Source organism: Syzygium oleosum, unplaced genomic scaffold, assembly GCF_021117445.2.
Source record: "Syzygium oleosum isolate NSW1041296 unplaced genomic scaffold, Sole_v2.1 Sole_v2.22, whole genome shotgun sequence".
In the NCBI taxonomy this organism is placed as follows: Eukaryota; Viridiplantae; Streptophyta; class Magnoliopsida; order Myrtales; family Myrtaceae; genus Syzygium; species Syzygium oleosum.
The window spans coordinates 2,963,563-2,978,628 of record NW_026607506.1 but is presented as its reverse complement, the minus strand read 5'-3'; the positions used below and the strand labels follow the sequence as shown (position 1 = coordinate 2,978,628).

Below are 15,066 nucleotides of genomic sequence, written 5' to 3'. Positions count from 1 at the left end.
TGGCCAAGATTTGCCGAATTAACTCAATTAGCAAAACATGAAAAGGTTTAGTACTCAATTGGCACAATTAAAATATTTAAGACTGAATTAGAAAATGTGCAATATGTTTAGGACTTTTTTGGTAATTTTTCGAAGAAATGTATAGTTAGTTATACATACCAAGTTTTTTAAGGATAAAACTTGTTGGTTTGGCCAAAAATAAAATGGATGAAACTCGGTGGAAAAATTTTGAGTATGATTAAAGTGTTGAACAAAACTCAGTAGATCGCATGCGTAAATTGTTTTACTAGACTCCCTGAACAAATTAAAGAAAACTTTCAGCCCACTGCCGGGTCGCTATCGTGAAGCATTGTATGAACAATGCCCTACCATACGTTATAGTGCGATACATACTGCTAAAGCAGCCTGTATAAAATCTCTATAAAAGGATGTATCATTTGTGGCAGAAAGTAGAAAAAGAAGAAGAGAAGAGAAAGAGATAAAATTATTCTAGTAAGTGAAAATGCTTAGGGTTTCGACCAAAAAAAGAAAAAACGCTTAGGGTTTTCTTATTCTGCAATGCTCTCGTGGAACACCTCTGTCGTTTCCTCTTCTTTTAAATTCTGCTGTGGGTAGTCACTCAGTTAATCTTGGTTCTCACGTTTAATTCCTCTTTCATATACGAAATAACTCATCATTAGCCTATTGACATAGACAGATTCTCGACCCGTGTAATTGTTAGAGATGTTGTTATCTTCCAGAGATATTGTTATCCTCCTAAATTGATTTGTTATCTTCTAGAGATATTATTATCTTCCTAGATTGATTCTAATTGATTGTATTTGATATTGTAATATTTTATTGCTTTAGATAGTCATCTAGAATAGCCTATAAATAGGCTCATGTATCATCAGTAATATGTACAGGGAAATACAAAAATTCTCCAATTCACTTTTCCGCTTATTCTTAACTTGGTATTAGAGACGCTGCTATCTAAGGAAGCGATGATTGAGTTATATGGTGTTATAGCAACGTTGCCACAGCCGCGCCGGTATCCATTCATCACCAAACCGCCGCTCTTGATTGCTGTTCAACTAATATTGTTGCTTATTTCGAAAAACAAACACCATCATCAAACTCACTGCGCTCGGACGAATCGGACCCTGAAAATTTCGTCATCAACGGACTCCGGTAGCCGCCGCACGCGCTACCACGTGCCGTCGCGCCACAGACCCACCGACGCCGTCGTCTGTAAGTGCCCTATTCGAAGTCATTAGTTGGCTATTGTCAACAACCGCCGCCACAAACAGGTTCCTCATCCTCCGGCAAGTCCAACCCAGCAAACAAAGTCGCTGGAAACCTTCTCACGCGCCCTCACGCGCCACCCAAAGCGATTGCGCGTGAGATCCACGCGCCAGCATGCCGTGCACGTGGTCATCATCACGCGTTTGCCACGTCATCATCTGCGTCGTCCTCCACGCCAGTGCCACGTGCTGCCACGTGTCATTGCCTTTTGACCACTGACCAGCCGTTGACCTTATATATATATTTTTTAAGATAATGACATTCATATTGATGACAAACACTTATTTACAGCCACTCAACTATAAACTCGGAGGACCCATAAAATAAATAAAGGAATCCAACATTGTGGCTAGGGTTTGCACCATTTGACTCAACTAAAGCCTAACCTTTTTGGCTATCGCATCTATATATCAAGGCGGATATAACGGATCCTTTGGCATTCAGGTTCGGGTCCGATACGAGCGCGTCGGACCTCAATCAGGATGTCTTCAACCCGTGTACTTTAACTGTAATAATACCCAATCTTCGCTTTGCTTAAATTTATTGGTTATTTCTAACTCACTTGTATTAACGCACTTCCTATCCACTTTCTCCCGATAGCATGTAATCGAAAACCAGGATGTTACTATATATCTAAAAACATTTCCTCCCTTGCTGTTAGATGCATGAACAGTTAGGAATATCAGAAAGTATACCTAAATTAAGTGAAATTATGCATATGATCTATATTGTTTGTAACGGAGTTAGAACAATTATAATATCTAAGCTTGTCAGTTGCTAGAAAAGATTTGATAAATTGAAAGTTTTAGTGGAAATAACGGTGCAAGCGTTGTGTGGTATATTTGGAGTACTTGCATGGACTAAAAGTATTATGTCGTTTTGCATCTCATGAGGGCATGTTTTCCCCCACCTGGTACTTTGATTAGCAGGTCACAAAAATACCCATATCTATTTTTCGTTAAGTGTACAACTGGGTGATTACATAATTTGTAATCCATCAATCAAAAGGTATGGTTGTAGAAAGTTTCCTCCAATCAGGGATGGATTAAAATATTACACATCCCATGAATTATAAATAGTTAGTAGCATCGTGCGCGTTCAATTTTTCTTTTCTTATTGAAGATACCCACCTCAAGTAGGTAAATGGTTTTCACGGTGAAAGTTTATTTTTTGTATGGATGACTCGGGTTTAGAAAGCCAATCCTATTTATGGATGGATCAATCTTGTTAAATTATATATCGAATTTGAGTCTGTATATGAGACTCGACCCCGTTGTTTTTTCGCACACGCGAAGTAATTATATGCACCGCACAAAATGACCGAGAATTGGACTATTTCTTTGACTGCGCATGAGAGTAATAAATGAAGTTTGACAAATTCTCTGCACATGGGTTTATACAAGTAAAAGAAAGTGGAAAGTTGAAGAGCCCATATCTCTCACGACCATTTTTTCTTCACCTCATTAAATGCATGCACAATTGCACATGACCATGTGCATGCATGCCCATGAAAATTGGAGGGCGCCGCTGCCGCTTCAGTGATTTGTCTTGTGGACTTCATTTACCTTTTGTTAATAAATGAAGAAAGGAAGAAAGCAGAAGCTATGTTAATTTTTCTTATGGCGGTGCATGATGGTCCTATGCACATTCCATTATTAATTGCATGGACTTCTGAAGAAGGGCGCCATTTGTCTTGTTTCTCCATTCTGTCGTCTATAAAAGGTGGAACGAAGAGGACGTAGAGAAGAAGAGAGAAGAGAAGTCCAGAGACGTCGAGAGCTCAAGAGAACAGAGGCTTGAGCTCGGAGGGACTTGTGCGTAGAGAGTCCATTGAGTTGAGTTATTAAACACCGTAGATATTGAGTATATACTAGGACTGAAAAACACTTGAGCGTGAATGATTGTAACCCTCTAATTCTCTGATTTATTAATGGATTATTTGCCGATTTTCCTCGTGGACGTAGGTTCTGACGTTCGAACCGAATCACGTAAATTTCTCGTGTCCTTTTATTGTTCCTCATTTTATTTCTCTAAATTTTTACAACTCCGGACTTAGTTGTAAAATTACGATCTGCTTCCGCCGCATCGCCTATTATATAACAAATCTCTTCTGCACAGAGAAGGTGATATTGGAAACTGCACGATGTGCACTCACACTTGTTTGAAACAATGACGCACGGATGGGCATAGGATTTGCCTTCTGCTTCAATAGAATAGCCAAATGACGAACCTCTGATAATTGTGGATGACAACTTCGAAAGATGCTTAAGAGATGCCCAACGTGACGTGTTCGTTGCTAACTCCTGTCATTAAGTTGACGCATGTTATTCTCCAACTGGTCTAAAAAACATTTGATTGGTTGCACGGATTGTTAAAAGACCTATTTCCCGAGGGGAGTTGCTTCCTGAAATACATTACGAGGCAAAGAAACTATTGGATGGAACTGGGTTGGTAAATAGAGGATTTAGGGTTAAAGGAACCGAAGCCTTCCGAGAAGTCCAAGGAAGCTAGTTCTGCTGGTGGGTGAAGTTGGGGTTGGACGTCTAATGAGTAGATGTTATTGGATAAGTTAAATAAATAAGAGGTTAGGCAGAAGAAGATGCAGAGCCTTATAGGGAAACTTGCAAACTCCTGTCAGGATTTTGGAGTGCGAGGTCTAGATGAATTGTCCCCTATTGCCAGTGAAGAAAAAGGCGAGACAGATCTACACGTGATGGGAAAGATGGATTTGATGAATATGGAGATGGGGAGTGTTGAAGTATTATCTTACGATGCTTGATAACGGGTCTTATCAATTTAAGCTTTTTGGTTGGACATTCTAATTAGAAATCAAAGCTAGTATTATCCCTTTTTCAAGCGTCCACCTATCAATTTAAATTTTTGAGTTGGACTTTCTAATAGAGAGAGAACTACGGATTGGACTAGTAAGGAGTTGGTTTCTCATTTTGGAAATTAATCTAATTACTTAAGCGCATAGTATATATTTCCTAAAATTTATTTGTCCAGGTAGATGAGGGTTGCTGCTGGATGCTGCGGATGACGCGTGGGAGTCATCGAGCAGCTTTTGGTTATTTCATGAGTATGAGCAGGACTTTTTACTGTCAACTTCTAGGAATTTCTACTTATTCGTATGTGTTATTACACAAAACGATTTGGAAGTTTGTGATATTGGATTTGATGTGTTTTGTATGAATCTGAAGTTATCAGTGCTTATAGGATGAATGGGAAACTACTTAGAAATTTGGGTTGTGCATGCTGTATTTTCTGTGGAATACTATCAGAAGATGGATGGTTGACTAGATGACGGTTTGTTGTTGTGTATACCTTCTAGCGACGAATCCAGCACGAGAAAACTCAACTTTCTAGCAACAAACGAAATTCAACCTTCTTGTGAATATATTTAACGTTCTAGCAATGAAACGAGAGAATCTGACTATATAGTTACCACATTATTTGATTGCAAGACTTATCTTTTATATAAGGGACCCACAAATTATTAATATATCCTGATTTTAATTATTAAATTAACATCCAACGGACTGTTCTCTTGCCAATTAGAAATCAAGCTTTTTAGTAAAACGCAAATTTCATTATGTCCAGCATTTCTCAACCTAATGTCTCCTAACTGTGTCAAGAATTACAAAAAAAAAAAGTCGACATATACCTATAATATATATGTATATATGATTGTCCTCGTGGTTTTCCCTTATTATATCTTAAAATTCTGAATCTTAGGACAAATGCGCCATTAACCTAATAACCCATGAGTCATAATTAAGGGAGAAAAAGTTAGCTGAAGGGGATGATGAAAAGCAAATTCAACTGAACTTGATCACGTCAAGTAATGTCCAGAGGCTATTGCACACAGTAAAAGCATCTGATGAAGCCCCCTTGTCATGAAACATCTCAAATGGCATAGGCCATTGGCAGCTATCACAAAAATGTCTAAATTGACAAGCAATTAATTGTCAGATAAATTGATGAATAACCACATTGATTCAGCTAATGGAGTGAGAGATCAAGATCTCTTCCACAACCAACCTTCTTGACCTGTTCATGGTGACAAGGCACAAGTAAATATGCTCTTCAAGCTCCTCTAGCAGCTCCAAGAAACAGGCAGTATGGACATGAAACTCCTTCACAACCTCCCACATAATCTCACCCATCCTCGTGTAATTCCTCACCGCCATCCCCGCCCTCCATCTGCCATGCTCGACCTCGTCGTGCAATCTCCAGGCCAACCTGCTTACAGTGTCCAAGTCGTTGATCAGTATGAACACCCCTTTCGCCGCAACATCTAGCGGTTCACAAACTCCTTCTGTCAATGAGCTTTTCTCTACATATGATGATGACCTAATGGACTTCCCCTTCCTTTTGCACATCGTGATACAGCAGCTTGCCGCCAGCCCCAGCACTGCCAAGATGCCAACAACGCTGTGAATTGCCAGCACCAGCGTGGCGGCTGTGATTGCACTGTACGAAACAATCAACCCAAGCCCTCCGACCCTCTTGCAAGGCCCAGCCAGCTTCATTCTCCTCCGCATCTTCTTGTGGTTGGTCGTCAACTCATGAAACAATGCCATGTAATTGCCGTGCATGCCCTGGAACTGGACCCAGGTGATCGCTGATAAAGGGTTTGTCAGCGAGGCAAACGCAGAGAGCTCTCGGCATATGAGATGGTTCTGCTCTTCCACATGACTGGCATCTTCAAATACCATTTCTGCCAACTTGATTGCCCTTCCGATACTATGGTAATTGGCGCGAGTCTGGTGGATCCCCCGGAGGAGCAACTCACACACGTCACAGGCGTCCGAGCTCGCCTGGAAGTAGTCGAGAAGAAGATGATGGATATTCAAAGTCATGATCATGTTCTCGAGAGTTTCCCGTCCCGGTTCAAGGAGCGATTCCGAGAGGCGCACCATGCAATGGGCAGTGTCAGACAGAGAAGACGATGAGAGTGACCTATCAATGCTTGTTCTTCCAATCTGGGATTGGACTTTAGTACACAGTTCCGCGTAGGACTTGGTCCTGAAAGCTTGTGTATACTCTCTATTGACGATGCTCGACTTGTTAGACAGGCTGTTTAGACGTTCCTTCTGGGACTCGCCTGTCAAACCAAAAAAAATATATTATATGATCTCATAACCATTTCTTAATTCATTGGGCATTCCTTTTTCAAGGAATCTTTTACGGCCATGTACTGTAAACCTCCGATCACCATTACGAAAGATACATTTGCTTGGCAAGAGCTAAAATTGCAACCAACCAAAGTTCTTATCAACTAATGGAAACTGCTTTTCATGTAGGATCTGCGACGAAACATGAGAGAAATGAGAGTATACAAAACTCAAGAGTTCGTAAACATATAAGAGTTCAACACGAATCAGATCAACAAAGAAAACAACAGAAATGGCATACCGGGTGTCAGAAACGAAGATCAGAACTTGAGAAACACCAACTTCATGAGCGGAGCCATGCGATACTGTCGAAATTGCAGAGACTAAAGCTTGATCAAGGAAGTTATCAGTCTTTTTCCTTGCAAAGGGTTGGAAAGAGATCTCAGGAACACGAGAGTGGGGGCTGTATATGTAGAGGTCTCTGACTTGTAAGAAGAAGCAATTAATCAAGAAGCAACCGAAGAAGCCACGGTTTGGCCATTGTATCGAGCACCGCCTCAAATTTGGTTATTTTGTCTTTGCTAGCACGCTATCGTCCCTCACACGGTGTGTTTTTCTACTTCCCATGATTTTATTATCATTATTATTATTATTATTTGATCGAAACGTGCAATGCTTCGAAACCCACGGCTTAGGTTTAATTGACGGTGATTGATACCGATACGCGGGGTTGATTGTCTTCATATTGTTTTGATCAAAATATTTTTTTAAAATTTGTTAACTTTTTAATTTCTTATTTAGTCTTTATATTATTTTATTTTATTTTATTTGCTTACAAACGCCTAGAAACTAACTGGATATTTGCCTTATGGCTACAAAGAAGGGGCTAGATAATTTACCTAAGAGAGGTTCACTTAATAGAATTATATTCACACGGTGAAGGAAGAGAAGAGAGATAATTGTGGTCACTAAGGGCATTGGATTATCTCAACTTTGTGGAGGAATTCAATCTAGAGGATCTGAATCCTAATCAGGAATAGTATCTGTATCATCTTTAATCGTATGTGATGCAGAAATAATGTGATCCGCCCCAATGAGCGCGCAATCATACGACCTATGATTAGGTAGAAACGGCAAGGGATGCACGTGATTTCTTTTCGCGTGCCCCACGAATATATTCTATTACTGGTAAGTTTTCCTACGACCAGGTTATCCAGGATTGTTCTTGGTTTGGTTCTAAGTTTGTTGCGGATTAACTTAACAATAGAGGACATTTTCCTACTTTAACTTGCTCGATTATGGTAATCAGTTTGAGTGGATAAATTCAACCCAAAAGTCATCAACTTAGATTTGAAATAATTTTGCGCCCAATGCACCTAATACGTGAATTTGCGTCAAATATTTACATCATGTGTAGGATGCTCGTCAAGATAATATATTTAGAATTAGATGCTTCGTCTCTTTTTCCTTCCTTAATTTTATTCATTTTCTTTCTTTCCTTTTCCCTTTGGTGCTAAAAGCCTTATGCGTGTGCCTTACATCGTTTTCATCTTCCTCATTCAGACTGGCTACTTAGATGACAATGGAAACATGTAATATTAGGAGCGTACCTAAGAATGTAGGAGAAATATAAGCATGATTTTCATACATACAACTTTATTAAGGATGAAACTTGGTGGTTTGGCAAGAAAAAAAAAGGATTGAACGTGAAACACTCATAATTTTGTGTCGCTAAAACATTATTTTTCACGACAAACAATTTGGATATCTAGCGACAAGTTATTTTTCTTGATCTCGCTCGGAACACTCAAGAGTTCCAACTCCACCACCACTGCCACCACCATCAGCTGAGCACCAGAACGAGGTTGATCACACCACCGGTCGAGCACCATTATGAGGTTGACCACCGAAAGCCATCACCAACATTCTACCTTCTAGCAACGAAACGAAAGAACATCGAACCATCAAACGACCAAATTATGAGTTTTGTTGCTAAAACGTTGGAATTTCATCTATGAAACACTTTGAAATTCATCGCTAAAAGTTTGAGTTTTCAAGGAAAAGGTTGGATACATTCAACCTTTAACGACGAAATTCATGCGTTTCATTGCCAATTGTCGAGCACATGCGACCTTCTAGTGACAAAATTTGATCTTGTAGTAAGGAAGTTGCGCAACCGCTATTGCCAAAGTTATAGCTACAAACAAACTCGTCGGTAATGTGTTTTGTCCTACAACAAATAAAAACAATTCGTCAAAGGAACTTCCTGTGAAGAATTTTTGGCTTCCAGCTACAAATCTATTTTGTTGGAGAAAATAATCAGAATCAATTTTGGAATAAATATAGGGGACATATATTAAATTTCGGATAGAAAGTTTTCTTGTTTGGCCAACCTCGGATAAAAATTGGCCAATGTGAGATTTTACTAAATCTTACTCATATATTGAACGATATGACCATATATACTTACGACATTATTTGATTGCATGACTCCTATTTATAGATGAGACCCACAAATTATTGAAGTATCCTGATGGTAACTATCAAGTTAACATCCGATAGAGTGTTCTCCTGCCAATTAGAAATCAAGTGTTTTAGCAAAATTTTAATTTTTCGTTATGTTGAGCATTTGTCAACCTAATCTCTCCTTATCATCTCGTGATTTTCCTTATTACATCGTATAATCCTAAACCTTATTATCGATGTGCCATTAACCTAATAACCCATGAATCATAATCAAGGGAAAAAAGGTAAACTGAAGGATGGAAAAAAGCAAATTCAACTGAACTTGATCACATCAAGTAATATCGAGATAATAGTTAATTACGGAGGATAAAATTGAAGCTTATTTGGGTGCCAATATTACTGTTAGATTGCAGCTACCACAGAAAGGTCTAATTTGACAAGCAATTACTTGTCAGATAAATTGATCATTGACCACTTTGATTCAGCTCATGGACTGAGAGATCAAGATCTCTTCCACAACCAACCTTCTTGACCTGTTCATGGTGAGAAGGCACAAGTATATATGCTCTTCGAGCTCCTCTAGCTGCTCCAAGAAGCAGGTGATGTGCACATCAAACTCCTTCACAACCTCCCTCACGATCTCGCCCTTCTTCGTGTAGTTCCTCACCGCCATCCTGGCCCTCGATCTTCCATGCTCGACCTCGTCGTGCAATCTTCTGGCCCACCTGCTTACAGTGTCCATGTCATTGATCAGTATGAACACCCCTTTCGCTGCGACGTCGAGTTGTGCGCTAACTCCTTCAGTTGATGAGCTTTTCTCACGATATGAAGATGGCCTAATGGACTTCAACTTCCTATTGCACATCCCAATTCTGCAGCTTGTCAGCACCAGCGAAGTGGCTGAGATCAGGCCGGACGAAACAATCAGCCCGAGCCCTCGGACCCTCTTGCAAGCCCTAGCCAGCTTCATTCTCCTCCGCATCTGCTTGCGCTTGGACATCAACTCACGAAACAATGCCACGCGATTATCATGCATGCCCGGCAACTTGACCCGGGCGATTGCCGATAAGGGGTTTGTCAGGAAGGCGAACGCGGACAGCTCTTGGCATAACAGACGGCTCTGCCCTTCTGCATGACTTGTGCCTTCATATACCAATTTTGCCAACTTGATTGCCCTTCTCATCCTTTGGTAATTGGTGCGGGTCTGATGGATCCCCCGGAGGAGCAACTCACACACGTCACATGCTTCCGAGCTCGCCTGGAAGTAGTCGACGAGAAGTCGATGGAAATTTAAGGTCTTGATCATTTTCGTGAGGGTTTCCCGCCCGGGCTCGAGGAGCGATTCTGAGAGGTGCACCATGCAATGGGCGTTGGTAGACGGAGAAGGTGCGGAGAGCGATCTGCGGATGCTTGTTCTTCCAATCTGGGATTGGACTTTAGTACACATATCCTCGTAGGACTTGGTCCTCAAAGCTTGTGTGTACTCTTGATTGACGCTGCTTGACTTGCTAGACATGCTGTTCAGACTTTCCTTCTGGGACTGGGACTCACCTGTCAAACCAAAAATGATAAATTATATGATCTAATAGCCATTACTTTATTCCATAGGCATTTTTTTCCGAGGAATTTTGTACGGCCATGTATTATAATTCACCAATCTCCATTAGAAAAAATACATTCTCTTGGCAATAAATAAAAATGCAAGCAAATGAAGTTCTTATCGACCAATGAAAAACTACTTTTCATCTAGGATACACGACAAAATAGGTGAGAAATGAGAATATACAAAACTCAGCAGATCGTAACATATGGAGTTCAAAACGTTAATTCGCTTAAAAAGATTTGTCCAAACACCGAGCTGCGTTCCCTCGTTCCAATCATCATTTAGATATAAGAAGAACAAGGAGATAGAGAGATTGATAGGATAGAAACGACATACCGGCGGTCGGCGATGAAGATCTCAACTTGGGAAACACCAATCTTCCGAGCTAATCCATGCGATAATGTTAAATTTGCAGCGACTAAAGCTTGATCAAAAGAACTCGAGAGTCTTTTTCTGTAAAGGGTTTGAAAGCGATCTCAGGAAAACGAGAGTGAGGCTGTATATATAGAGGTATCTGACTTGAGAAGAAGCCACAGCTGGCTATTGTATCGAGCACCGCCTCAGATTTGGTTATTTGCCTGTGCTCGCACGCTATCGTCCCTCACACGGTGTGCTTTTGTGCCTGCAATGCTTTGGGACACATGACTTAGGCATTTTCCTTCTTTCCCATTGTATTTTCCTCCCCTTTTTGGGGGGTTTTGTTTCTTGTTTATCCAGAAGTCTACGGGCTTAGCAACAAAATTAGAGAACTTTGCTCCTTTTATCTTTGGATGTCACGAAAGAATGAGGCAATTGGGGTGGTGCAAACGCCTAGAAGCTAGCTAGATATTTGCCTAAAGGCCACAAAAAAAAGGGCTAGATATTTTACGATATAGAGTTTCACTTGATAAAGTTAAGTTCATACCGAAAAGGAAGCGAAGAGAGATAAAATGTGGTCTTCTTTGGGCATAAATTATCTCAAACTTCGCAAAGGAACTCGATTTAGAGGATCTGAATTTTAGTCTGGAATAATATCTAGATCATCTTTAATGTATCCGCCCCGTGTGAGCGCGCGATCATATGAGCTATGGTTAGGTAGAAATTGTAAAAGATGCACATATTTTTCATGCACCCCACAAACATATTCTATGACTGGTAAGTTTCCTACAATGCGGTTACCTAGCATTATTCTTGGTTGTTTCTAAGTTTGTTGTGGAGTAACTTACCAACAAAGAATATTTTCGAACTTTAACCCGCTCGGTCATGGTAGTCAATCTGACTAGATAAGTTCAGCATAGAAGTCGGTTAACTTAACTTAGGAATAATATTGCGTGCCCAATGCACCTAGCACGTGAATTTGCAACAAATATTTAGATCATGTATAGGGTATCGTCGAGATAATATATTTAGAGTAAGATGCTTCGTCTCTTTTCCCTTTCTTAATTTTATTCATTGTCTTTCTTTTCTTTTCTTTTCTTCTGGGTGCAAAAAGCTCTATGTACGTGCCTTGCATCGTGTTCATCTTCCTCAGTCAGATTAGCTACTCAGATGGCAAAAAACATGTAAATTTAGGAGTGTACGTACTGATAGAGGAGAAATAGAGCGGTACATACTGCTACAGCAGCCTCCAGGGAACCTCTATAAAAGGAGATATCAATCGTGGGAGAAAGTAGAAAAAGAAGAAGAGGAGAGAGAGAGAGAGAGAGAGAAACTACTATTTTTAGGGTATTCTTATACTGCAATGTTTTTGTCAAACACCACTGTCGTCTCCTCTTCTTTGAGTCTGCTTCTGGTAGTGATACTAAAATCTTGATTCTCACATTTGATTCCTCTTTCATACATGAAATAACTCCTCAATCGCCTACTGACACCGACAAATTCTCGAACCATATGATATATTTGGAGTGTTTGCACAGGTTAACAGCATTGCGTCGTTTTACGTCTCATTAGGGTATGTTTTCCTCCAACCAATGTTTTTGGTGGGTTACAAATATAAACATATTTATTGTTGGTTAAGTGTACAATTGTGTCATGTGATGACTTGTAATCCACTAATCGAAAGTATGATTGCAGATAATTTCCTCAAATCAGGGACAGAGGAAAATATTATGTATCACATTAATTCTAAATAGCTAGCCGCATCATGCGCATTCAAAAAAAAATTTCTTTTAATGAGAAAACAGGCCTTAAGTAGGTAAACCCCGGACCTACGAAATATAAGGTAAGGCACGGGCTAAAGTTCATATAGTTGGCTGAAATATGGAATTATTTACAATTGGTGTGTGGGAACAGAATTTGTATCATGCATTTAATATACACGCCCATCACAATTCCTTAACCACTAGCTATAGAAAAAAAATAACGAGAAGCAAATGTTGAAAATGGTGATATATAGTTTTGGTTCTTCGTATTAGACCATCGGTCATTTATTTCTTTATTTTTATTTAAGAACGCAGGCAATGGCGTAGGTATTATTCAAAAAGTCATAAATCTATCATACAATGACCAATTCGGTTCTAAATATTTCGATTGTGCCAATTTTATTCTAAACTTTTTGGCTATTTAACAATTTAATCCTAAACATTTTGTCAATTTAGTCATTCCAACCAATTTTAACTAGATATCGCTGACATAAACAATTTTTTCTAATTTCAATCTTCCTTTTTAACCTTTTCATTTATTTCCTTTTCCCTTTTCTTTTTTCTTTTTCCCCTTTTCCTTTAGCCGAGTCTAGCGAGGGCCCACCCTTGTCAGCCCCAAGCGAGGGCAGCCCTAACAAGAGGTCGGCGATGGCAAAGTGAAAAAGGAAAAATAGAAAAAGAAATGAAAAAAATTGGAAAATTAAAAAAAATTGCAAAAGATGTCCACGTATGCATCGGTCTGCCACGTAGGAAGGCCGGCACAAACTAGACCACCGCCACGTCAGCAATTTCCGACCAAAGTTAGCCAAAATGATTAAATTGGCAATTCGTCAAAACGTTTAGAATTAAATTGGCAAAAGTGAAAGGATTATTATTAAATTGGCAAATCATCGAAAGGTTCATGACTAAATTGGCACAATTGAAAGACTCGGGATTGAATTAGCCATTGTACAATAGATTTAGGACTTTTTGGACAATCCCTTAAAGTAGTTTATGTAACATTTATCTTGGCTCCAACCACATTACTAAGAAAAATGCATGCATAAGTTTCCTTTCTAATGGAAACATTACACAAATGGCATACGCGTTCCCGAAAATGAACCTTTTAGTCATGCCGCAAAAGGATATGGTTTGGTTTGAATGTGTGTGAGCATGAGGGAGGGATTTCGAGATTGCTTGCTTCTCATCTCCAGAATCGGGGCCCTTGCTATGCTGATCACAATAACATCCTTCCCCTTGCTTCCACTCCTCAACCTCTCTCTTAACGTTATGAATATCCCCATCCCGTCGCCCTGAGTTCGGAGAACCTAAACCCGGGCTACTAGCTCGGCACGTGGCGCTCGCGGGTCCCTTTCGAATGTCCGCCACATGCGGATGGGCACTTCTCCATCACCCAAAATTCACACACGATTTGATGACGCTCTGTGTCTATCATATCATATGATATTATCATGTATATAACGCCACAATCATTGATGATTGCCAGGTAATTAGATAAACACTGGAACTTTATTTGTTTCACGGAAAATTCCTAATTTAAAAAACGTTTGTCTAAAAATGTGATCACTTATATCGCTCGAAATAATTAATTAATGAAAAATATTTTATTATCAATAGTAATTTATATCCAAATATATATATATATATATATATTTGTGAATAAGTACTTTTGTAAGCGATACAAGTGATTATTTTTTAAAAAATATTATTTAAATTATTTATTTTTTACGAAATAAATACACCTAGATATCGATATAACTGCTGATGCAATAAGGTTTCGAGAGATCAGGGTGCTTCCACGTGGACGTCGTAGGAAACATCGAAAGCAGATGCTTGCAAGGTTCAAGAAAGTATCTGTTGAATTGGTGATGAATTATGAGTGGTTGACGATAACAAGCGTGTGTCCCTGTCTTTTTCCTTAAAGTCGGCTGAAGAATTTCCTAATTTCGAATTACGTCCTTATCCCAAATTCATGCGACTTCACTAAGCCATGAAATCTCGTGTAAAGGACCTCTCCAGGCCCTTCTCGTTTATTGATTTATTTATTTATTTTTAGATCGTTTCTAAGCATAAATTAAGGCCCGCACGATTAAAAAAAATTATCAAAACAGTCATAAACCTATTGTAATTATGTCAATTCAGTCCAAAACTTTTTGCGTTTGTGTCAATTAGGTCAATCGGGCTAATTTTAGACGGCCAGCGATCACATGAAGAATTTTTAATAATATTTTGAATGTTTTTTTTATATTTTATTTTTTCTTTCCTTTCTCTAGCTTGCGAGGTTGGCCCCGCCAGCCACCGATAAGGACGAGTCTCGCCCGCCCTTGCCGACAGTGTCAGTCACATAATTATTTTATGAGGAGTTATACAAATGGCGTACGTATACGTGCCAATGTGCTCTTTTCTTCGAGTAACAATGTTTCATAATAATTTGGAAGAGGGCTTGCTGTGATAACTCGAATAGCATGGACATGAG

General features: G+C 39.5%; 2 protein-coding genes across 2 annotated transcripts; both read right to left on the bottom strand.

The window, feature by feature from the left end:
• Window positions 1-5,150: 5,150 nt before the first annotated feature.
• LOC115670036 (UPF0496 protein At1g20180) lies at window positions 5,151-6,760 on the bottom strand. The gene is given in 2 exon segments (XM_030591227.2): window positions 5,151-6,391; window positions 6,703-6,760. Coding segments are annotated over 2 exon segments (1,167 nt in total). The 3' UTR covers window positions 5,151-5,282.
• A 2,407-nt stretch (window positions 6,761-9,167) lies between these two features.
• LOC130140839 (UPF0496 protein At1g20180-like) lies at window positions 9,168-10,951 on the bottom strand. The gene is made up of 2 exons (XM_056321371.1): window positions 10,807-10,951; window positions 9,168-10,418 (listed from the first exon to the last, which is right to left on the bottom strand). The coding sequence occupies exon 2, from the start codon at window positions 10,381-10,383 to the stop codon at window positions 9,349-9,351; it is 1,035 nt and encodes a 344-aa protein (XP_056177346.1). The 5' UTR covers window positions 10,384-10,418; window positions 10,807-10,951; the 3' UTR covers window positions 9,168-9,348.
• Window positions 10,952-15,066: the final 4,115 nt, after the last annotated feature.